This window comes from Sminthopsis crassicaudata, chromosome 1 (assembly GCF_048593235.1).
Source record: "Sminthopsis crassicaudata isolate SCR6 chromosome 1, ASM4859323v1, whole genome shotgun sequence".
Classification (NCBI taxonomy): domain Eukaryota; kingdom Metazoa; phylum Chordata; class Mammalia; order Dasyuromorphia; family Dasyuridae; genus Sminthopsis; species Sminthopsis crassicaudata.
In genome coordinates this window covers 336,001,838-336,025,875 of record NC_133617.1, presented here as the reverse complement: position 1 = coordinate 336,025,875, position 24,038 = coordinate 336,001,838, and the positions used below count along the sequence as shown (strand labels likewise).

Below are 24,038 nucleotides of genomic sequence, written 5' to 3'. Positions count from 1 at the left end.
TGCGTTCTGTCAAAAACAATCCTTTTATTAAAATTGTTATACTTCTGAAAAGACAAAAAGAGTCAACTATAAAATTAGGCATTACATTTTAAAAATTCAAATAAAATACTCTAAAAAATTTGTGACAACATTTGAGTTTCAAATAACAATTAAAAATATGAATATATACTATTTGGCAGTGTTTTCTTTACATTTCTCTGAAATTATTATCTTTTATTATAGCATGGGTAATTTTACAGCACTGACAATGTTGGCAGTATTTTTAAAAATGTTTTTTTCTTTCTCTTTGAATAATGGCAAATGGAACTATTATTTCATTGCTTAAGAATGGGAAAAAATTTCCAAACAAAAAAGATTTGTAATTCTTCGTAAGCACACTTAATACATTTTTAGGCTGTTGATTATGTGACATGTCAAAAGTCTCATATATTAATATGAGATTATATATATATACATATAATGATATATAATATGCATTATAAGCAGGACTTGACTGCACTTTGGGAGTTTTAACAATGGCCTACATTCCACTACACTATACTATTACTACAAAGCTAAAGGTCATAAATTATGTCAACCAATCTCAACTTAATCCATAAACTTTATACTATTAAAATGTTTTTCCCAGAGTGTGCTATTCAATGTGTTATTGCTTACCTGAAGCCAATTCTGCTGTGAATATGTATACCTTTCACTGATTACAATTTGGTTTTAAGGCTACTAATAGCTTAAATGATGGGGCATTTTAATATCTGTCTTTTGTATGATTCATTGACCACTAATTTCTGCAATTCATGCTCATGTATTTCACTCCCTTCATTAAGCTAAATTTGACTTGTAATCAACTTAAGCTCTTTACTGCCAGGCTTGAGTGGATTCTAAATCTGACCAGAGAAGTATTCTCTGGTGTGAGACAATTTTAAGCTCACTACACTAACTTTGATTAACCTTCATGGAATCTCTTTGGTTGAGTGTATTGATTTTAAAGTTTTTCTTCTTGACTTTTAAGAGTCTCTATAGTAAGTTTCTCTTGTATCATGAAGATTTAGATTTAACTGGAACTCCATGTTGATGCCTTTGATCATAGCCTTTGGTTATGTATTTTCACAGCTTGTGTGAAATTACAGAAAGGGATACAGCTTTTGAAATACCAATCTAATGTTTCTCTTTTTGGGTATATATATACTTGATGTATCTGTATCAGCATGGGGCTATTATTTTATTAATATGTCAAACCTTTGACATAGTTCTCTTTATTCAGAAACAAGTTTATTTATATGGAATAACTTTTAAAGTATTTTTCTTCCACTGATATCATATAACTTTACAGAAATTTTCAGAAATAAAACCGTATTTTGTTGTATTCATCTCCAGATTATTTTCTAATTCATGGTTGGCAGTTTAGTCATTGCTGATTGAGTGACCTTGGTCATAATAATGTAACAATTTAAGTATGTGGATGAGTAACCAGTGATGTGAGAGAAACAAATGTCTTTTCACTAAAAATATTCTTTGTGATAAACAGAAGAAAAATAAACATTGTGATTCTGTATATATCATCCTGAGCAATGAGTTTAAAAATACTTCAATTTTTAAAAGAAAATCATTTCGAATTAAATCTTTCAAGTTTTCGTATGATTTAAGTTTGGCTTTGACCTACAATTTAGAAATCTAATGCATATAACAACATAAATGAGTGTACACAAGGCAACAAACATGTAAAAAATAAAATATTCAAATTCTTTCCAGCTATTCATATTTGAAAGAAAAAAACAAACTACTTTAACTTTATCAGTCAACTTTTCCCCATCTGTCAAATGAGGAGATTGAAAGAAATAATTGCTAACATATTTTCCAGCTTACAAATTTTATGCCTTAGCAATCCTACTATTTAAAAAATTGTTAGATTAAAATGTATCAGTTTTTCTTTACAACATAGAGAAATGCATACAGGTATTAAATAGGTTTATCTGAGAACTGGTTATTTTTTACTTTTTATTTAAAAATTTAAAAAATGAAGCACTAAAAATTTCATAAAATTTGGTTGGTATATAGAATTGAAAAACTAAGTTCTCCATTTCTTCCCTCAATTATATAAATAATTACTTAAAATCTCCATTACATTTTACCTACTAAAACAATAATAAAGTTTTAAATCTATAGGACTTATTTTCATAAAGTCACTTTAATATAGCCTTGTTAAGAGTGTGAAATTTTGAAAGAACAAAAGTTTGGTGAGAATTTAGGAATCAGTAAGACATCCCAAATTTAGGGAACTAATCTTTATGCTTCCAGAAGCATTGCAATAATTATGTTTTGCACAAGAAGCGTAAGAGTAAAAGTGATTATCTCCTCTAGTGGCCTGAAAACTCTCATGTTATTGTTACTAAGGACTAATTTTGAGCACCAGAGAAAAATACAAACTTCTGCTAACCATCTGTGTTATTTGCTAAGGATTACAGCAGCTTATATTTAGCCAATACAAAAATACATAAAGAGGTGGTCACAGAATCTTCCATATTGCCAACTTATCATATAGTTCTTCCATTTCAGACCCCTCCCATATTTCATTGTAGCATGCAGGTCACTTTCTTTGAAGCACAAGTTTCAAAGACTGGAAGTACTAAATTTCCTTCCTCAGAGTTCCAGATCCTTTAGGGTCAGAAATGATACTGTGTCTTCAGCTTCTACTTCCTCTTGACTGAAAGTACCCCTTTTTTGCCCTTGAATTATAATCCAAAACTGGCTACAGGAATTGGTGTAGATAAATAGCATTTGGTCATTTATCAAGTGCTAGAACAGTATAATCTCTTTCTTAACAGCTGACAATTCCCTCTTATTGTCTCTGTCTTGAGAGCTCCTGAAATTTCTGTAGCTTCTATCACTACCACTTAGTTCTACCATTAGTATTTTACCTACTGGTTCTAGCCTCCTCCTCTATATCATAAATCTTTCTGACATCCTAAGCTGTTTTGGGCTGGAAAAAGCTCTCACTCTGATCTTTTATTGGCTCTGAAACTACAGGATTGAGGCATTATTTTAAAGTTGTTTGAAGAGGAATGTTAGGATAGTTTTGGCTGAATGTTTCTTTACTCTACCATCTTGGCTTTATCCCCAGAAATAAGAAACTTTCTTGACCCTTTTTTTGAAAATAAATTGTTTTCATCCAAAAAATAGTTAGAAAGTTTCTTTGTTTCTGGGTCATATAAGTATTTATTTCACTTATTCTTTTAATGATGATTGGGGAAAGAGGTCCAAAAAATGTGGTTTTATTGGTAAAGGGGGACTTCCAATGGGGGAACTTTTTCTACCAATGAAGCTGGGAAATTTATCCAACTTTTAATCTCAGGAGAGTTGTCTAAATCTGTAAGACATTAAATGACTTTTTCTGGGTCACATAGTCAGACTTTTTCCAAAGCAGAATTTGAGTCAAGATCTTCCTGACTCTACTACATCAAAAGACATCTCTTAAACATGAAATTTTTTATGTTATAAAATTATATTGTGGTAGAAAATAGTTAATTTGTACAGAAAGTAGGTTACCTCATTCTCAACATACCATATAAATTAAAGAGAAGTTTGATACATATTTCTCAAAGGCAAAAATTGAGTCATAGATTGTTCTAGGATATTTCTTTAAATGATAAACTAACAGACCTGAAAGCCACAGAAGTATTTATAAAGTCATAGAAAAATAGCATTTCAAGCTAAGAAGAATTTTATTAATATTGGTACTTACCCTTCATCTTGCAGTTGAGAAAAATCAGGCCTAGCTAGGTTACAAGATATGCAAAAGGTAATACCCTTAATTTGAAGCATAGTTACCCCTAGAATCTAGTTTACTTCTTTGTTTTATTAGAGTGGATTTCTCAGAACAATGCCTCCCTGATTACATTATTTGCTAATTAAAACACACACACACACACACAGACACACACACACACATACACACACATACACACCCCAAAACTCTTAAACAACTCAGAACTTGAACATTTGAACATCCAGGGCATGCTTGTATTATTAATATTTCTTAACCAGAACACTTATAATGTCGGATGGTAGATTAGATGGAGTAGTGGACATAGAGTCAGGAATATCTGAATTCAAATTTTGCTTCAAACACTTATTGATTTGTAACTGGAAACAAGTTACTAAATTCTCTTAGTCTGTTTCCTCATCTATACAAAGGGAATAACAAGTGTTTCTACTTCAAAGGCTTGTGAGAATCAAATAAAATGATACACATACACATTCACACATATACATTTATAATTATATATTTTTGAAAATCTTAATGATGCAACATAAATGCTAAAAATAATTGGGTTTTGGGGTAATAAAATTAAATTCATTTTACAGTTTTCAATAAAAAAAGTTGTTGATATATCCAAATGTTAGGAAAGGACCCATTTTAATAATACTAAAAGTAATGATTTCAAGAATGTTAAAAAGCGAAACAAAAAACTTTATATAACATAACTACAATAACCCAATAACAACAAAAAAACTAAATGTTCTCAACTATTTTGTAATATGGAAATATCTGGAAATTAAAGTAATAGCACTTTTATTTAGGTCTTGAAAGTCATGAGGAAATTCACTTTTCCTGGAAACATGCTATACTACTATGCTACAATTCTGCAGATTACTGCAATATTACTGTAATAGAATGATATTTCACTAGTATACTTTTAACCTAGTCTGAGTTCAGAAAGAAAAATATTTAAAATCCAGTATTTTACAATTATCCAATAAGCAGTATTGTATAGTTCAAAGGGTATTTGATTTCGAGTTAGTGTCCAAATTCAAATGCTGGCTTTCAATGACTATGAACACAACATGTTAATTTTCAGGGCCTCAATTTCCTCACATTTAAAATGAAAGAGGCATATCAGATGATCTTCTAAGCTTTCTTCTACATCTAAATTTATTTTTTTTTATTTTGAATAGAAACAAAAATAAAACATCACCTTAATTTGAATTATGGTGTGATTCTCAGTGATTTTTCATTCTCTCCTCTCTGTTTCCCTCCTCTCTCTCTCTCTCTCTCTCTCTCTCTCTCTCTCTCTCTCTCTCTCTCTCCCTTGTTTCCCTCTCACTCTTTCTGTCTCTCTTTGTAATCATTTGTGTATACATAAATATTTGTATGCATAAATACATACACAAATATATACATATATGTATAAATTTAATTAAAGTGATCCATTTTTCAACCACTTCTAAAAAACTGAAAAAACAAAAATCATTCATCCTCCCTAAATATCTCAGGATACCAGAGTCAGCATTCTTCCTTCAGTAAAGGTAGAAATTAGAATAAATGGATTCAAATATCTTCTGTAATAAATTACATTTATTTTCCCCTAAAAAATATAAGTTGCTTATAAGAATAAATTAATCAATAACTACATTTAAAATTATTTTTGGAAAAGTTTCAGTGTTTACGTATATAATCAAACACAAAGAAAAACAGTATATTCATATGGATTCTACTGACCACAAAGGACAAGCTGCACTCTTCCTTTGACAGAAATGTTCTTAGCTTCATTATAATATTATATGAACATAATTATGAAAGTCAATAAGCAATTAGAAGACATCCTAAAGTGCTCTTAAGTTTGCTCATTTCCCCTTTATGCAAAGCTCTCAGGAACAAAGGTGCAAGCCAATCAACTTGGCCCTACCACTGGTCTCATGGTGAGAAAAGTTCTGATATATGACTGCAGAGCTCACATACCCAGACCCCAGCTCACTGAGGTTTAATAAATACCATACATTTTTTACCTTAAAATCTTCTACCAAAAGCAGTGAAATATATTTAAAAAGTACTTCATTTTAAAAAATGGTTTTAAGTGTAACTGGAGCATTTGAAAAGCCAACAAACACAGGAATATTTTTTTAAAATGGCCTCTCCTATGAATAGTTAGAGATGAGAATTAACTGAATCCCAGACTGTTATAGCCAGACACAGGAATAACTGTCTGTATATTCAGTGTTAGAAACTGATAACATTACTACAATATCTTTGCCAAGGTGAAGGAGAAGAAATCTAATCACATATCCCAGAAACAAAATCTCATTGGGTCAGGTGTAATATCTGACAAAGCACCTCATAATACTTTCTCTCCTGAAGAACTCCCCAAGGCTAACTGGGATGTGTAATTTTTACTTTAGCCTGAGAACAGATCACATAGAAGCACAAAAATATTGCTCAACCTTACAAACCCAGGAATGTAAGTATTATATGATTAACTGAAAAGATCAATGTGGAAAAGTTCCAAGTTCCATTCTTGTTTAACTTTTTCACCTCAGAGAATTCTAAACACAGACTCTCTGCCATGCATTTTCTTTGGTGAATGGCACCACAGAAAGGCAAATATTTTGAAAGACCAGCAGGCCTTAAATTTGCTCAATATGTCCTGTGAGTTTTATCAGGAAGAGGGACAACTGACCCTTTGAAAAGTGTTTAAAGTGCTTTTAGAAGGAGGATTTAATTTGTGGGTTTAGAGCACTACAGGAAATAGATTTCTGCCATGATGAAGGAAAAACAAAACCATGAACTGTCTTTTATTCATTAAGAATTGGCACCCATATGTGCTAACATAAAGGACCATAGATTTTGACAAACCTCAGAAAGATGAATTTTATTCTTTACTTGGAAATTTAGTATGTGTCTCAATACATGAAAAATTCTTCCCATTTTCCTAGGCTTTAATGTGCTGACTTAAAGTAAGTTTACTGAATTTTCTGTTAGCACAGAAATGAGAACTGTCTATAAACATTTCATCCCATATGCTGATATTTAGTTAATGAAGGCATAATATTCTCTCAAAATTATTTTTTAAACAAGAGAAAAATGTATGATTCAAATGGCATTTGAGGGTTTTTGTACATGCAATGGTCTTTTCTTGAAAGGTGGGGATGGGGAGGGAACTACTCACCACATTACAGCCTGGGCAGTCAGGCCCATTCTCACAGGTCCTGCGGCGGGCTTGGATCCCACCCCCACACTGGGCAGTGCAACGTTCCCATGGACCCCAGCCTGTCCAAAACATGTGTGGGGGGCACAGCAAATGTTCATTACAGTATCTGTGACAGGGGAAACCAAGAAAAAAGGGAAACTGTTTAAATGCATCAGAAGGCCGCCAACCTCTTCTTTGTCCATCACTGGGCCAGATGTTTAACACATGGTCATGCTCTACGTGTAGGAGCTTTTTAATCTTTGAAGTGGTTGCATGTTGAACGAGGCAGATGTAGCATTGGTCATGCTGTGTATAGACAGACAAGGTGATGCACAGTAGACAATGAAGAAAATGCTGAACTCACAATGCAGGATTGATCTTCCTATGCAGCCAAGTAAAAGGAAAAAAACAAACAACCTTCAAATACAGATACCTGAACATGGGGAATATCAAGAAAATGACTCTGTAGGGAATTTACTTTTTGAGTACACATATTTTTAAGTGGAAGAATGGAAATAGAAAGCTAATCAAAACTCATTTAGAAAACACCTCTTACCCTGTGTTCAAATCACTGGTTTCTTCATTTCGCCTATTATAATCTATGATCGCATACTCCATTAAGCATACTCCTGATTTTAGTACCATATTTTTAACTTCCTTCAATGTACTAATGTATTTTGATTATATTGCCTTTAACCTATGTTACCTTTAATCTAATTTAGATTTCTCACAAGGATGTCAAACTAAATTTGAAAGACAGTTATATCTAAGAAAAGGTCTGCTCTAAGGCTAAAATTTCTCTTTTAATTATCTGAATACAATGATGAGCTAAGCTTTTAGATATTTTTTCTGTCAAGATGATCATGATGATGCTGATAGTGATGATGATGATGATGATGAAAAGTGACTTTTATTAGAATTTATGTCCTTGCACATGTCTCAAAACAACCTTTTAAAGTAGCAGTTATAAGTATCATTATCTTTATCTTGCAAATGGGGAAGAGAAGGTTTAGAGAAGGAAGGAAGTGACTTGTTCTTGGCCACACAGCCAGTAATTGTTAGAAATGGGATTTGAAATCATGTTTCTGATGCTATGTTCAGCACTCTAATCACATTAGATGATGCTCTTTCTGTTGCTCCCTGGTATTATTTTATTCAATGTCTGATGGAGCCTCTGAATTTCCCCATATTTGAAACTATTTTTTTTTCAAAATTTCACTATTAAGCCTGGAATTTGCATCTTTCAAAGTCCACTTATCAATGTTTACATACATAAAATATGGTCTTTTGTAATTTATTGATAATAGTTTGAAAGTCATTTTGTATAGAACTGGAGACAGTGTAAAACAGTAGAAGGATCTCTGGCATCTGGCATCTTAAGACCTGCTTTGAAAAGCTGGCTCTGCTAAGAAATATATGACTTTCCTAGGTCTAGGATATCTGAAGTGTAAAGTGAAGGGTCTACATGTAGCATCTTTTGAATCTCTAGGTGACTTAATAATAATGTGATATGAAATAGAATCAGATATTCCTAGAATGTTAAGGAAATATTTAATTCTTCCAGTGTACCTGTGTAGAATAGGCTAGTCTATTAAGTAATACACAGAATTCCCAGTCAAATGCTAATTCCCAGTCAAAAACATAGACATCAATTTTTACCTAGTCATAAAGCAGGAATTCACATCTCTGTCATCATCACTGATTCATTCAGCCCATCCAAGTATAGAAGTAATAATAGAGACCTTAGATACTACTCAGTTTGTGTTCTTATTTTATGAATAAATTGAGGCTTAAAAAATACAATCCAAGATCAATATCAATTAATAGAAGAGATGAGTTTTAAAATGAGATTTTTCCATTAGGCAATCGTTCTTTCTATTATACCAATAATTATTATTATACCAATTTCTATTATACCAATTATTGTTCTTTCTATTATACCAATAACACATGACATTATAGCAAGGATTACATGGAAGAATAAACAATAAAATAATAAATGTGAAGAAGTTAGAAAAATTTGAGTGGATTCATATAAACCAATTTAGAGTGAAGTAAGCAGAAACATGGAAACCCTTTCTATTATTATGCAAATAATGTAAAGGAAACTAATGTTGAAAAACTAAAGAATTGTGATTAGTGTTGTGACCTATTAACAATGAATTTAGGAGATTCATATCTCTTGCCTCTCATCAAAAAGAAGGTGAACAATGAGTATAAAATGAGATATATGTTTTTAGATGTGACCAATGCGTTGATTTATTTGATTCAGTTGAGCTTATTTGTTTCAAAGGATGTTTTTATAGAACAGAGGAAGGAGGCAAGAAATAATGTGATGTACACACATATTCATAATAATATACATGTTTTATCTGTCTACCTATAGATGGATAAACATATATACACTCACATATATTTTCATATGAAATCCCCCAAATTTTATGGGTATGTTTCTGTATATTTGTATATTTCTATCTATGGGTTTTGTATATGAATGTATATATGCATGCGTGTAAAACAATTAAAATCCATAATTAAAGACAAAGAAATTATCTGTTTCTTGCTGATATTGAATTTATCAAGTATATGAAACACATCAACATATGTCCAGTTCAAAGTTATTAAAACTTAAAAGTTGATTAAGACTTTCAACATACAAATGAAGGAACTTTTGTTTTTTGAGATGAAAAACAAGACTGAGTTTAGACTTAGCATTAAGGAAAGAAAATGGCACTTTCGTGTCTAGAATGTCAGATAGTTCCTTTCTGAACAATTCAGTAAGGCTACACAGAAGTGAAAGGAATTCAGGAACTACTAAAATTATGTAAAAGAAAGGATTTCATATGTATGGAGACAGGATGGTTGCTTGTGGTTTTTCTAGGTAGAGCTGCTCTGTGAAAGAGTGAAAAGAATTGGAAGACTGAACTGGAAAAAAACAGAAATATTCTAGAAAAAGAGCAGCAAAGGTCTAAGGCAATTAAAAAATAAAAACAATGAAAAAACCAAAATATTCTGGAAAAGGTTTTAAAATTATAATAAGTAGCTCTTGGACTTGTTCCAAAAGATACAAAGCATGAACTTCTTCAAGCTGCTTTCTCTACATAGGAAGTCTTCTAGTTTCACATTGGATTGAACATATATGCTTTATGCACTGATAACTATCTCAACCAGATGGTCTAAGAAATAGTTTGCCTGAAGTCATGATTGGTCTCTTTTTGTTCTTCCATTCCCCCCTTTGCTTCTAAATTATATTTAAGTAGGAAGTCACTGTGAAGTTTAGGGACATACCTGAAGGAGATACAGCAAAGGGAACTTGAGCTAAAAATGATACAAACAGCTTGAGAAGATTAGCATTGAATTCAGACAAACCCAGGAAGGGGAGATTGCAAAATTCCAAATGAGAAGTGCATAGGCCAGGGTAATAAAAACAAAAAAAGGATTGATTCATAGGTGGTACAGTGGACATAGCACAGGACCTGGAGTCAGGAAGATTTGAGTTGAAATCCGTATTTACCTTAGTTCCTAATCCATAAAATTAGGACACACTGGAGAAGGAAATAGGCAGTATTTTTTGCCAAGAAAACCCCATGGAAAAAATATCCAAGGGATCACATAGAGTCAAACATGACTGAATGACAAAAACAGATCAAATTATTGTTGTTGTTGTTTTTTTTTTTTTTTTTTTTTTTTTTTCAAAAAGAAGATTCTCTGTGTGGTATCAAAGTTCAAAGTTCAAAAAAAAGTTAAAATTGTCTCCAAGTTGCTTAGCTTGAGGTATTAGGTAGTAGATAGAAGCAATAGGCACTCTGATAAAAAAGATGGGCATAAGATGGGCAACGATGTCATGTACAAATTATAGTGATACTAGAAAATGCAATAGAAAAGGAAGATTATCAGGAAGACTACTAGATTAGTGGAGTTGAAAAAGTTCATCATAGAACCTAACTTTAAATTCTGACTCTTTTATTTAAGACCAAAATAACCTTGAAAAAGTTGATTTTAGCCTTTTTCACTCAGTTCTATCATCTGCAAAAAAGGGGGGAGGGTGTCAGAGAGGAGTTAAGTTGAAATCCCTTGCAGCACTAGATGTGTGGTCCTATGACTGAATAGAAGAGAAAGCATTGAGGCCAAAGAATTTACAGTATCTCAGAATGTAATAAAAAATTAGGAAAAAAGGATATATGCTTAAAAGTCTCCTCCTAATAATAAAGATGGAATGGATCTTTTGACTCTCAAATAGTTTTTTGCTGTATCAGATTTTATTTTCAAAATGTTATTATATCATATCCCTGTCAGTAAGCAGAGGCAAAAAACTAGGGCTTCAAAAACATAAAAAGTTGAGACATTGCAGAAACATAATCATAAATTTCACTTCCAAAAAAATGCCATGAAGAGAAGAAAATCTCTCCACCAAATGCCTACATAATCTGCTTAACTTTTAATAAAATAAAATTGTTGCAAGAACTGAGTTTGCATTTTCTCTGAAGAGAAAATAAATAATGGTACACAAGAGCTGCCTTACATTTGCCTACCCCAGCCAAGCACTGAAAACACCAGGTATGTTTTCATAGTTAAAGATCTATGGCCTGAGTGAACCCGTGAATGGCACTGGAGCCCAGAGTTTTCAGGCAAGTTTTATTAAGGCCTCTATTTTGGCTACATTTCAAGAAATCGGTAACTATTTTCTCCCCTTTGCTCTTGCTCCCTTTTTAATTTCTTGTTTCTTATGCCTTAGAGTGTCTATTCCAATAGTAATTCTGCAAAACAAGCATTGTAAGGATCTGTGAAAGTGCTGACCTCTGAACTCATCTTGTCTCCAGCAAGCAAGGTCAGAGGAGAAAAAGAAAATCGTTGGACTAGCCCTGTGACCCTCTCTGTCTTATGTCTTCTTTCACATAGCCAAAAAGGAATTGCCACCCTGGGAGAGATTGATGACACATTGAGTTCCCAATGCAAAAATACCTTAAAAGCACCCAAACTTAGGCAGTTCTACCATGGGAAACATTTCTCTCTTATCCTCTGACAACTAATACATGCTTTTTAAAAAAGTCTTCTCATGTTTTCAAATAGGTAGTGAGTCTTTAGAATATATTTTTAGTTATTTACAATTGTGAAAATGAATATTATTAACTTTGGAAATTCTGACTACATTGGGATGAAATAATTTATTTTCCATTCATTATATGACTGGTGAATCAAAAAAGCATTACTTTGCATGTTCCATGTATTGAAAGCACATATATAATCTTTTAAAATACTCTATCATATATTAAAATGAACATTTTATTTGGTTTTTATACATATTTCTCATTGAAAATTTAGAAATCAAAGTAGAAACCCACTATTTTTCTACAAAGTTTATGTATTTTCTCTTCACTTAGAGACAAAAATGATTTTGCTAAATCATATATCTGTCCATGTCATTCTCCTACTCAATGAATAAATACATATATATATATATATGTATATACACACACACATATGTATGTATTATATATAAAATTAAATTTAAAAATCCTCTGGTATTTAAAGTTGCTTGTAGTATTTTTCCAGTGTTTTTATATTTTACTTTGATCCACCTATTCTATGATCTAAACTGATCTATGTTTTTATTGTATGACACTAAATCTTTGTATTCATTACTCTCTCAGGCCTTGAAGAGCATTTTTCCCCCAGACCTTCATCACTTGGCTGCTCTAGCTTCCTCAGGTCGCAGTTCAAATTCCTTCTTCTGTAGGAAGCTTATCCCATTACTCCTAGCTATTAATAGATTCCCTTTTGAGATTTACTTCCACCTATTAGTATATATATTCTATTTAACTAATTATTTATGTTCCTCCCTTCCTTATTTGAATATAAGCTCCTTGAGTTAGGAATTATTTTTGCCTTTCTTTGCATCTCCTAGAACTTAGCATATTATAAGGAAAATACTAAGCACCTGTTAACTGCTTTCTGACTGACTGTCCACCCAGTATGTTGTCCTCTCAAAAAGAAGACTTCTCTCTTCATTTCCACTCCCATCCCCATCAATATATTTTGTAATCTTCCTTAAATCTTTTTAATATTAAACTGAGTGAGAGACAGCTATGTAACACAGTGAATAGAGTGCCAGTCCTAGAGTTAGGAAAATCTGAATACAAATCCAGCCTTAGATATTTACTAGCTATGTGAGCCTGGGCAAGTTACTTAACCCCTTTGGCCTCAGTTTCCTCATCTGTAAAATGAGTTGGAGAAGAAAATAACAAACTACTCTAGTGCCTCTGTCAAGAAAAATTGTACCTGACTGAAATGACTGAAAAATAACAATAGAATGCACACACTCTTTGACCCAGAGATGCAATTGCTCAGTCCATGCAAGAAGATCAAAGAGGAAAAAAAAAGTCTCATGTCTAATAAAACATTTATAGCAATATTTTCTCTGTTTGTGATAACAAAGAGTGAAACAAGGTGGGTGCCTTTCAATTGCAGAATGATTAGACAAATTATAGTATAGGAATATTATCATACATAAGAAAATAATTATGAAGAATTCAGAGAAATATGCAGAAGGAAATTGCAGAGATACACATTATATAGCTATTTATACATCTATCAGAAAGGCAAAGACTAAATAAAACAAATAACGATAATAAATTAACTAAAAATAAGAGGAAACTGAGTGCCTTATAAGTAGAGAAACCAATTATATTTATGGCCTAGATGGATATGCCCCTTGTTCTTTCAGTGAAGTCTTGGGGAGGCTATGAGTGTGGAATATACATAATTTCATATGGAACATTTATATGTTGATTGGTTTGGTTTTGTTTTCTTTGTTTTTTTTAAAAAGGTTTTGTCATAAAAGATTTTGAAAACGACAGATTCATGAATAAGTCATGTATATATGTATATATACTTGTATTTGTTTCCTTTGTTAAAGAAGTTTAATGGGTGACAGAATATGCTACTATACCTGGAAAGTGCCCTAGGCTAAGGGAAAAAACCCTTGTTTCCCTTCATTTGTAACATTTTACCAATGCACCATGGACAAATAACAATCGCTGTATGTCTTCATTTTCTATTTTGCAAATAAGATGGTTATATTCAATAATTTTCAATATGATGAGAGTCTATGAGTTTCTTATTTAACAACCTTTGTTAGCCTAATCAATTTTGTGATGTTGACAAAGTTATTTCCTTTTATCACTCATTTTATAGAGGATTTCAGTCTGTCAGGCCTCACTTTGTTAAAGGTAAGGCAAATTAACATGCTTACAGCTCCACATTGCTCCAATTACAATAGACATCCAAATGCATTAGCAGCTACCCTGAGAGGACTAATTGACCTCATTTGGGAAAGCAGTTTACTTACTAAAAAAGCCATCTCTATTTACAACAGCATTAAAGATAAGCTTGAAAGACTGAAAGATGTGAAAAGTGAACACTACTACTAGTTTTACTATCAGATCAAAGAGAAATATATTTCTTTTTTGATATCTTATTTAAATTTTGATAATCTATTCAAATAGAAGTCATCTCTTCCTTTTCTTTGCTTACTATTTGGTAACTATTATTTCATACTTTTCATTGAAAAAACTGAAGAAATACTTATGGTATTATTTTGGGGCAGAAATAACTTTAACCAAAACAGAGGAAATATTTCAAAGTATACACATAATTAAATAGATTTTCATTGCATCCATTAAAATGCCTTTTAATATTTGGCATACAGATGACATGTTGGTTCATTATATTATGTAGCATTCATCAATATACCACACAGCATTTTTTTTTCTTCTTCATTTCCAAAGAAAGTTCTTCAAATAATAACCCTCACATTATTTTTGATAAAAGATAGTTGCAATTTTAGCCATCCACAAGTTTTTGGAATGCGTAGTTTTTAGAAATACACAAAACGATTTTATAAGTAATTCAGCTCTCTGAACACAGTCTTTTCGTTCTCTTGGGAATAGAGAGATGGCCATTGCATTTTTGCACCTTGATTTACCTTCTCAATTTTCTCCATCCCTAGAATTAGGTATCTCTTTACTAACAGCATCTCACTTTGTATGGCAAAAGCCATAGAGGTAAATGGTGCATATACAGACAGATCTAGAAGCTGATATTTCCCATCACCAAAACCATCATTTTAATTTATGACAATCCAGGGGAAAAATCATTTAGCGGTCTTTGTAATCTCATTACCCTTTCTGACTGCCCCTTTCACAGATGGCTTGTCAAGAAGAGCTGAATTTTCCTGAAATCTTTCAGGGGCATTGCTCTTTGCTATTCATCTTGTTAACAATGCTCATTTATTCCTAAATTTCCATATTCCTCCTGTTAATCTAGAACACAAATTGGATTTTCTCCTGGACATAAAGAATGCAAACGCTAACAAAAAAATAAAAGTAATCACACTTTCTTGCTTTGCTCTGAAACCTTTCCATAATGCTAATCTTGACTGTCTCTGTCTCTGTCTCTGTCTCTCTCTGTGTATTAATGTCTGTCTCTTCTGTGTCTATCTGTCTGTGTGTCTCACACTGATACATTCATTCATTCATACTTCATTTCTGGTCTCTTAGCCTGGAAATGTTAATAAAAAAAAAGTTATTTCAGTTACCTTAGCACAAGGTAAAGATATTTTTTTCCTAAGATGAACCATATTGAACCGTTTTCCCAGAATTTCATAATTTTAAATATTAGGACCAAGCAATCTTAAATAGAATATCCCTCTTTCCATTGAACATTTGATAGTTCAAAGACAGCATCATTTGGGGATACTGCTTTATAATAGCAAACAATAACACTAACACATCATTCAACTTTTTTAAAAAGGGGAATATATCCTTTATGACAGTGGGAAAATTTTGTAAACCATTAAGGGTGAATTAGTTTTCTTCTATAAAGAAAGCATTTGTAGTCTGTGAAATAACAAAAAAAAGTATTCACCTTATGGACTAATTATATAGGAATACATGTATTTTGTCCGCATTGTGATACTCATAGAAGTGATTTGTTTTAACTTTTATTCACAAACTGTATTTTAATAATTTCTTTGTATGAGCCAGTTTTACTAGGAAGAAATATGCTTGTCTTGTGGATCAATCTTTTAAAATAACTTAAAAGGTTTAATCATTTATAAGAAGAATGTAATTGATTTGCTGGAAGTTTTATCTTTTAACTATAAATAACCATACCTTGAAAACACAGTATGTATAACAAAGATAGACATATGAAAGTAGAACCTAATGTCTAACTTTATATAAAACAATAAACTATGAAAGCAAAGGTTTGAACCACAGTACAGGCTCAACTGGCTAAAAGATTAAAATGCACATTAAAATTTTCTGCCAATTTCAATTCATATGCACCACCACCATGCTGCTGAAATGGTGTATGTTTATATACTATAAACAAAGCCTTAGAAATATCCCATATGTTTTACAGCTGCTTATGTTTATTTAAATAGGGAAAAAAAAACTTGAACTGAGTTTACCAATAAGATTGAGCTATGTGACCTTTTTAATGCCTTATTTTGGATTGTGGGTTTTGAGTTAGAAAAAAAATTACATTTCAAATAAGCAACAATCAATTTTTTTTTTTTTAACAAAATCAATTTTCCAAGTCTCCAGGGAAAACAAGGAGAACTATCTCAATACAATTGACTGCTTCTGAATCAGCTGGTTGGTAAGTCAGCTCAGTAAAGATTTCTAACAATCACTCCATTTTCCCAATACAGTAACACATGCAATGTCAGTAAAAACTGAAGGATATCAGAAAAAGAGGAGGATCCAACTTGAACTGAAGGGGACACTACAGCTAGTTGTAAAATACAACTGTAACCAAAATTGAGGGACAACTACATCACACTGGCATGACATCAAGCATGAGAGATGAAAGTTCTGAAGAGAAGAAGGATCCACATACCTTTCCTCACGGTTCTGTCCCACACACACTCGGCCTCCATGGCGAGGGGTAGGATTGCTACAGGAACGCTGACGGACTTGGAAACCAATGCCACAAGTTGTACTACAGGGTGACCAAGAAGTCCATGGAGTCCAGCCTCCATTTCTATTGGGAGAGAAATTTATACATAGCAGTTATTGAAAAGTGGCACCAAATACAACCCTATTGATAAAAAAATTAAACTAAATATCTACTTATAAACATTTAATTGTGTGAGGGGATTAAATATACAGTCACAAGGATAATGTGTATGGTACAGGCAGTGAAATATGCCTTCCAAACCATCCTCTCTCATTCAGTTATTTTACCTTCAACATGGGACATTCTAGTGATAGAATATATATATATATATATATATATATATATATATATATATATATATATATATATATATATATACACTTTAAAAGTTATAAACATGTTAATAGTGATCTTCATTCATACAACATTAAAATATTCACTTACCAAATCTGAGGACTGAATACAAGACATTGATATTTCATTTTAAAAGGATACAGATCTCTGATTATGGATTCTTATATCATTTTGTTTTCATTCTGTTATTTAAGAATTGGCTACTCAATCATCGGTATGGTACAGAAGAAGGAGCCATAAATTGGATCTAATTTTGAACCAAGCTCTGTCATTTTCTACCTATGTGATCTTGGACAAGTTGCTTAAATTTATCAGGGTTTCAGAGCCTTCATATGGAGGGAAAAGGAGGCTCTAACTTTCTTTCTAAATTTAAACTTATCAACTTTTTTGATATATGCATATACACACAAATATAAAACACATATTGACCAGTTCTATAGAGGGAATTCCTGAAAAGAGAACTCCCTCTGAAAGGCAGTTGGGAAATGTAAACTGAACACTGTGAAATAAAGTAATGTTCCTATAGCCAAAAAGCCAGTATATGTCAGAGATAGGAATGAAAACCAAATTGGTCTGGCAGACATCAGAACTCTATCCATTCTATTATATTGCTTCTTCAAATCTATTCCTGAAACCTTTCTAAAAGCAGAAATACATACATACATACATACATATATATACACATACATACATATACACACACTCATGTTCTATAAACATATTTGATGACATGGAATAGAATAAAAAAATTATAATTCAAATGTTAACCATCTGAGCTAACAATTGTGCTACTAGAGACTTAAAAACTAATAAAAGTATAAAAGGAATGATCACAAAAAATAGGATGAACTGTGACTTTTGAATCCAAAAATCTGGATTTGAGCCAGTTTTGTAAGTTTCTAGCTATGTGACCTTCAATACATCTCAGTTACTCTGGATTTCCAGATAATCATTTAGCCTGACTAAAGTTTTTTGTGAAAAAAGGGGAAATAATACTTATGTATATCATATAGTTGTTGTGTAGCTCAAAATAGATGATTCACATTTAAAATATTACAAATAAATGTATAATTTCAGATTGTAAATGATGCTTATTAATGTATCTTAAATATTTCTAAAATGATTAATTATCATTCATATATGGATAAAGAGAGATATATTTAATTACAGAATGATATAAATATTATAATTAATTCAATATCCATGTTATATATACATATTCTATACACATATTCCATAACTGTATAAACCAGGTACATTGATTTCAAAGAATTTTCTTTATAACAATCCTGTGAGATATATATATATATATATGATACATATTATTTTCCTTTAATAACTGAAATATATTTATTATAATATTCAAAACAAAAAATGCATAAAGACCTCTGACCATATGGAGACAGACCTCAAACCCTGAGGACACTAAAGGTAAAACATTTCTAGATGAAACCTCAAAGGGTGATATGAGTTAGTATCTAACTCAAAAGACTCTCTTGGAATAATTCAAAAAGGATCTTAAAAGATAATTAGAAGAAAAATGGGAAAAAGAAATGAGAGTTTTGTAGGAGATTTTGGAAAAGGAAACAGAAATTATCTCAAGAACACTCCTTAAAAAATACAAATTTGGGGGCAGCCAGGTGGCACAGTAGATAGAGCACCAACCCTGAAATCAGGAGCACTTGAGTTCAAAGACTTCAGACACTTAATACTTCCTAGCTGTGTAACCCCCTTAACCCTAATTGCCTTAGAAAAAAAAAAAAAGACAGATTTGATGAAATGGGGAAAAAAAACTATAACTCTATAAAAATAGATTTGGTGAAAAGGAAAAAAGAAAACAATTCCTTGAAAAACAAGTGGTGAAATGGAGAAAGAGAACAACTCTTTAAAACACAGGATTGATGAAATAAAAAAAAAAATCCAATGAGCAAAACAACTCATTTTAAAGTTCAATTACCCAAATATGAAAGGAGGTAAAAAAGCTAACTGAAGAAAATAATTCTTAAAAATCAGAAAAACAACTAACCTAGAAAACAGATCCAAAAGAGACAATCTAAAAATTATTGGACCAACTGAAAACCATGATTAAAAAGAGAGACTAGACAACATCTTTCAAGACATCATCAAGGAAAACTGTCCTGGTGTCCTAAAACCAGAGGGTAAAATACCCATTGAGAAAATTTACTAGTCACTTCCTGAAAGAAACCCTAAGATGAAAACTCCAAGGAATATCATAATTAAATTTCAGAATTATCAGATTGAGAAGAAAATATTGCAAGCAGTCAGAAAGAAACAATTCACAAATTGAGGAACCACAATTAGGATTACTTAGGACCCAGCAGCTTCCACTTTAAAAAATCAAAGGGACTGGATATGATATTCTTAAGGGCAAAGGAGCTTGGCATGAAGCCATGAATCAACTATTCATCAAAGTTAAGTATTATCTTTCAGGGGGGAAAATGGACATTCAACGAAATAGGGGAATGTCATTTATTTTTTGTGAAAAGACCAGAGCTGAGCAGAAAATCTAATCTTCAAATACAGAGCTCAAGAGAAGCATAAAGAGCTTAAAAAGGGGGAAGAAAAAAAACCTGTTTTCTTAAAAGCTAAAATGTTTATATCCCTACATGGGAAGATGATACATTTTAACTCTTGAGAACTTTATCTTTGTTAAGGATGTACTTATAGCATGTAGGTAAAGTTTAACTTTATTATGATGATGTAAAAAAAGAAACTAGAAGTAGAAAAGGGATTGAACTGGAACAAGAGAAAAGGGAAGGTAAAAAGGGGTAAATTATATCACATGAAGAGGCAAAAAAAAAAAAAAAAAGACCTATTACCATTGAGGGAAAGAAGGGGGAATGATGAGTATTGTGTGATCCTTAATCTCATTGGATTTAGTTCAAAAAGAGAATATCAGATATATTTAGTTTCATAGAGAAAGATATCTCACCCTATACGGAAGTAGGGGAGGAAGGGGAAAGGAAAGGAGGAAGCTAATAAAAGGAAGAACAGAAACAGACAGAGAAAAGGATAAAAAAGGGGAAGGGGCTGTAAAAAAAAAAAAAGTAGGGCTAATTGAGGGAGGTCGTGGTCAGAAATAAAACATTGGGAAGGAGGGAAAGGGAGAAAGGGAAGAGAAAAGTATAACTTGGAGAAAATAAAATGGTGGGAAATACAGAATTAGTGATTGTAACTATGAATATGAATAAGATGAACTCTCCCCTAAAATAAAAGCAGATAAGAAACTACATTAAAAACCAGATTATAATATGATGTTTACCAGAAACACATTTAAAATAGTGATACATATAGAGTAAAGGCAAAAGGCTGGAGCAGTATCTATTATACTTTAACTTAAGTAAAAAAGCAAAAGTAGTTACCTTGATCTCAGATCAAACAAAAACAAAAATAGATCTAATTAAAAGAGATAAGGAAGGAAACTACATTTTGCTAACAGGCACCATAGATACTGAAGTAATAGAAATACTAAATATATATGCATCAAGTGGTATAGCCTCCAAATTTCTAGAGGAGAAGTTAAGAGAGCTGCAAGAATTAAACAGCAAAATTATACTAGTGGGGGGATCTCAATCTTGCTCTCTCAGAACTAGATAAAATAATCACATAATAAATAAGAAAGAAGTTGAGGTAAATAGAATTCTAGAAAAAGTTGGGTAAAATAAAACTTTGGAGAAGATTAAATGAAAACAGAAAGAAATATACTTTTTTTTTCTCAGCAGTCCATAGAACATATACAAAAATTGACCATGCCTTAAGTCATAAAAACCTCAAAATCAGATACAGAAAGGAAGAAATAGCTCATGTATTTTTTCAAATCATGATGTGATGAAAATTATATGTAATAAAAGGGCAGAATGAAACAGAACAAGAATTATTGGAAACTAAATAATCTAATCCTAAATAATCAGTGGGTGAAACAACAAATCATAGAGACAACTGATAATTTTATCCAAGAGAATGACAATAATGAGACAACTTATCAAAATTTATAGGATGCAGCCAAATCAGTTCTTAGGGGAAGTTTTATATCTCTAGATGTTTACTTGCATAAAATAGAGAAAAAGTAGATTAATAAATTGGTCATGCAACTAAAAAAAAGCTGGAATAAGAACAAGATAAAAACTCAATTAAATATCAAATTTGAATTTCTGAAAATAAAAAGGAGAGATTAATAAAATTGAAATAAAAAACTAACAAAACTAAGAGTTGATTTTAAGAAAAAAATCACAACACAATTGATAAACATTTAGTTAATTTTACTAGAAACAAGAAAGAAAATCAAAATGCTAATATAAAAAATGAAAAGAGTAAATTTTCCACCAATAAAGAGAAAATTAAAGCAATAATTAGGAACTATTTTGCCCAACTGTATGCCAATAAATGTGAATCTAAGTGAAATGGATGAACACTTACAAAAATATAGCTTATACAGATTTACAGTGGAAGAAATAAATTAGTTTTATTTTAGAAAAAAAAAAAGTTTTTAATTAACTCCTTAAAAGAACATCTCTAGAGCCACATGGATTTACAAGCATATTCTAGTAAACACTTAAAGAACAATAAATCCCAATACTGTACAAGCTAATTGGAAAAATGGGGAAAGAATAAATCCTATCGTATTCTATTTATTACACAGACATGGTGCTGATGCCTAAACTAGGCAGGGTCAAAACAGAGAAAAGAAAACTATAGACCAATTTCCCTAATGAATATTAATGCAAAAATCTTGAATAAAATATTAGCAAAGGGATTACAGCAAGTTATTATCAGGATAATGCACCATGACCAAGAAGGATTTACACCAGGAATACAGGGCTGGTTCAATATTAGGAAAACTATTAGCATAACTCAGTTTATCAATAGCCAATGTAATAAAAATCATATGAATATCTCAATAGATTCAGAAAAAATTTTTTTTGGCAAAATCCAAGACTCATTTCAACTAAAAACACTAGGGAGCAAAAGAATAAATTGAGTTTTCCTTAAAATGATCAGTACCACTACTTAAAACCATCAGCAAGCATCCTATGTAATGGAGATAAACTAGAACCATTCCTAATAAGATAAGAGGTGAAACAATGTAAATAATTACTGTTTTATATTGTATTAGTAATGAAGGCTTTGATAATAAGAGAAGAAAAATAATTAAAGGTAATGAGGTAACAAAATTGTCACTCTTTAAAGATGCTATGATGGTATGCTTAGAGAATCATAGAAAAATCAACTGACACTTCCTAGAAACAATTCACAACTACAGTAAGATTGCAGGATACAATATAAATCTACATAAATCATCAGCATTTTTATATGTTACCCACAAAGTCCAAAATAATATAAAATATTTTGGAGTCTGCTGCTAAGACAAAATCAGGAACTATATGAACACAATTACAGAACACTTTCCACAAAAATAAAGTCAGATCTAAATACCTGGAAGAATATCAAAAGCTAATGTGTAGGCTGAGCTAATATAAAAATGACAATTCTACCTAAATTAATCTAATTACTCTGTGCCATATCAATAAAGCTGCCAAGAAATTACAGAAATAGAAAATGTAATAACAAAGTTCTTCCAGAAGAACAAAAGGTCAAGAATTTCAAGGAAATTCATGAAAAATAATGCAAATGAAGATGGCCTACCTGCACTAGACCTAAAACTATATTAAAGCATCAGTCATCAAAACCATTTGCTACTGGCTAAGATATAGTAGATGAGTAGAACAGGTTAGGTTTACAAAACATAATATTCAATGAACATAATAATTTAGTGTTTGATAAATCCAAAGACTCCAACTTCTGAGATAAGAACTTACTATTTGGCAAAAATTGCTGGGAAAATTTGGATAATAGGCATTGACCAAGTAACATCTTAAACCAAGATAAGGTCAAAATGGGTTCATGATTTAGATATAAAGAGTGATACTAAAAGGAAATTAAAAGAACAAATTATAGACTACCTCTAAGATCTGTGAAGAAGGAAGGAATTTGTGGTCAAATAAGAACTAGAGTATATCATGAAATGCAAAATGGATAATTTTGATTATATTAAGTTAAAGAGTTTTTGTACAACTTTTGTACAAATGAAACCAATGCAGAAAAGATTAGAAGGGAAGTAGAAAACTGGGGAAAATTTTTTACATTCAAGAGTTCTTCTAATGGCCTGATTTCTAAAAAGAGAGAGAGAAGACAGAAAGAGAGAAAAAGAGAGAGAGAGAATTGACTCAATTGACTCAAATTTGTAAGAGTACAAGGTGTTTTCCAATTGATAAATGATCAAAAGATATGAACAGGCAATTTTCAGATCAAATTGAGAATATTTCTAGTCATGAAAAAAAGCTTTAAATCACTACTGATCAGAGTAATGCAAATTAAGACAACTCTAGGAGGCAGCTAGATGGCACAATGAATGGAGCACTAGCCCTGAAGTCAGGAAGACTATAGTTCAAATCTGGCCTCAGACACTTAACTTACTAGCTGTGTGACCCTGAGCAAGTCACTTAATCTCAATGGAATAGCCAAAAACAAAACAAAATAAAAGACAACTTTGAAGTATCACCTCATACCTCTCAGATTGGCTAAGATGACAGCAAAAGATAGTGATAAATATTGGAGGAGGTATGGGAAAACTGGTACACTCATACATTGTTGGTGGAGTTGTGAACTGATTCAACCATTCTAGAGAGTAATTTGGAACTATGCTCAAAGGACTATCAAACTGTACACATCCCCTTTGAT

At 31.7% G+C, this 24,038-nt stretch overlaps 1 protein-coding gene across 3 annotated transcripts in view; it reads right to left on the bottom strand.

Moving 5' to 3' along the window:
• The window catches only part of SEMA5A (semaphorin 5A), a 623,550-nt gene that overhangs the window by 93,918 nt on the left and 505,594 nt on the right, over nt 1-24,038 (bottom strand). For all 3 annotated transcript variants that reach the window (XM_074279132.1, XM_074279134.1, XM_074279133.1), the window contains 2 exons: nt 16,866-17,009; nt 6,942-7,089 (listed from right to left, as the gene is read on the bottom strand). In XM_074279132.1, the coding sequence (XP_074135233.1) occupies nt 6,942-7,089; nt 16,866-17,009 (292 nt within the window). The remainder of the gene's footprint in view (nt 1-6,941; nt 7,090-16,865; nt 17,010-24,038) is intronic.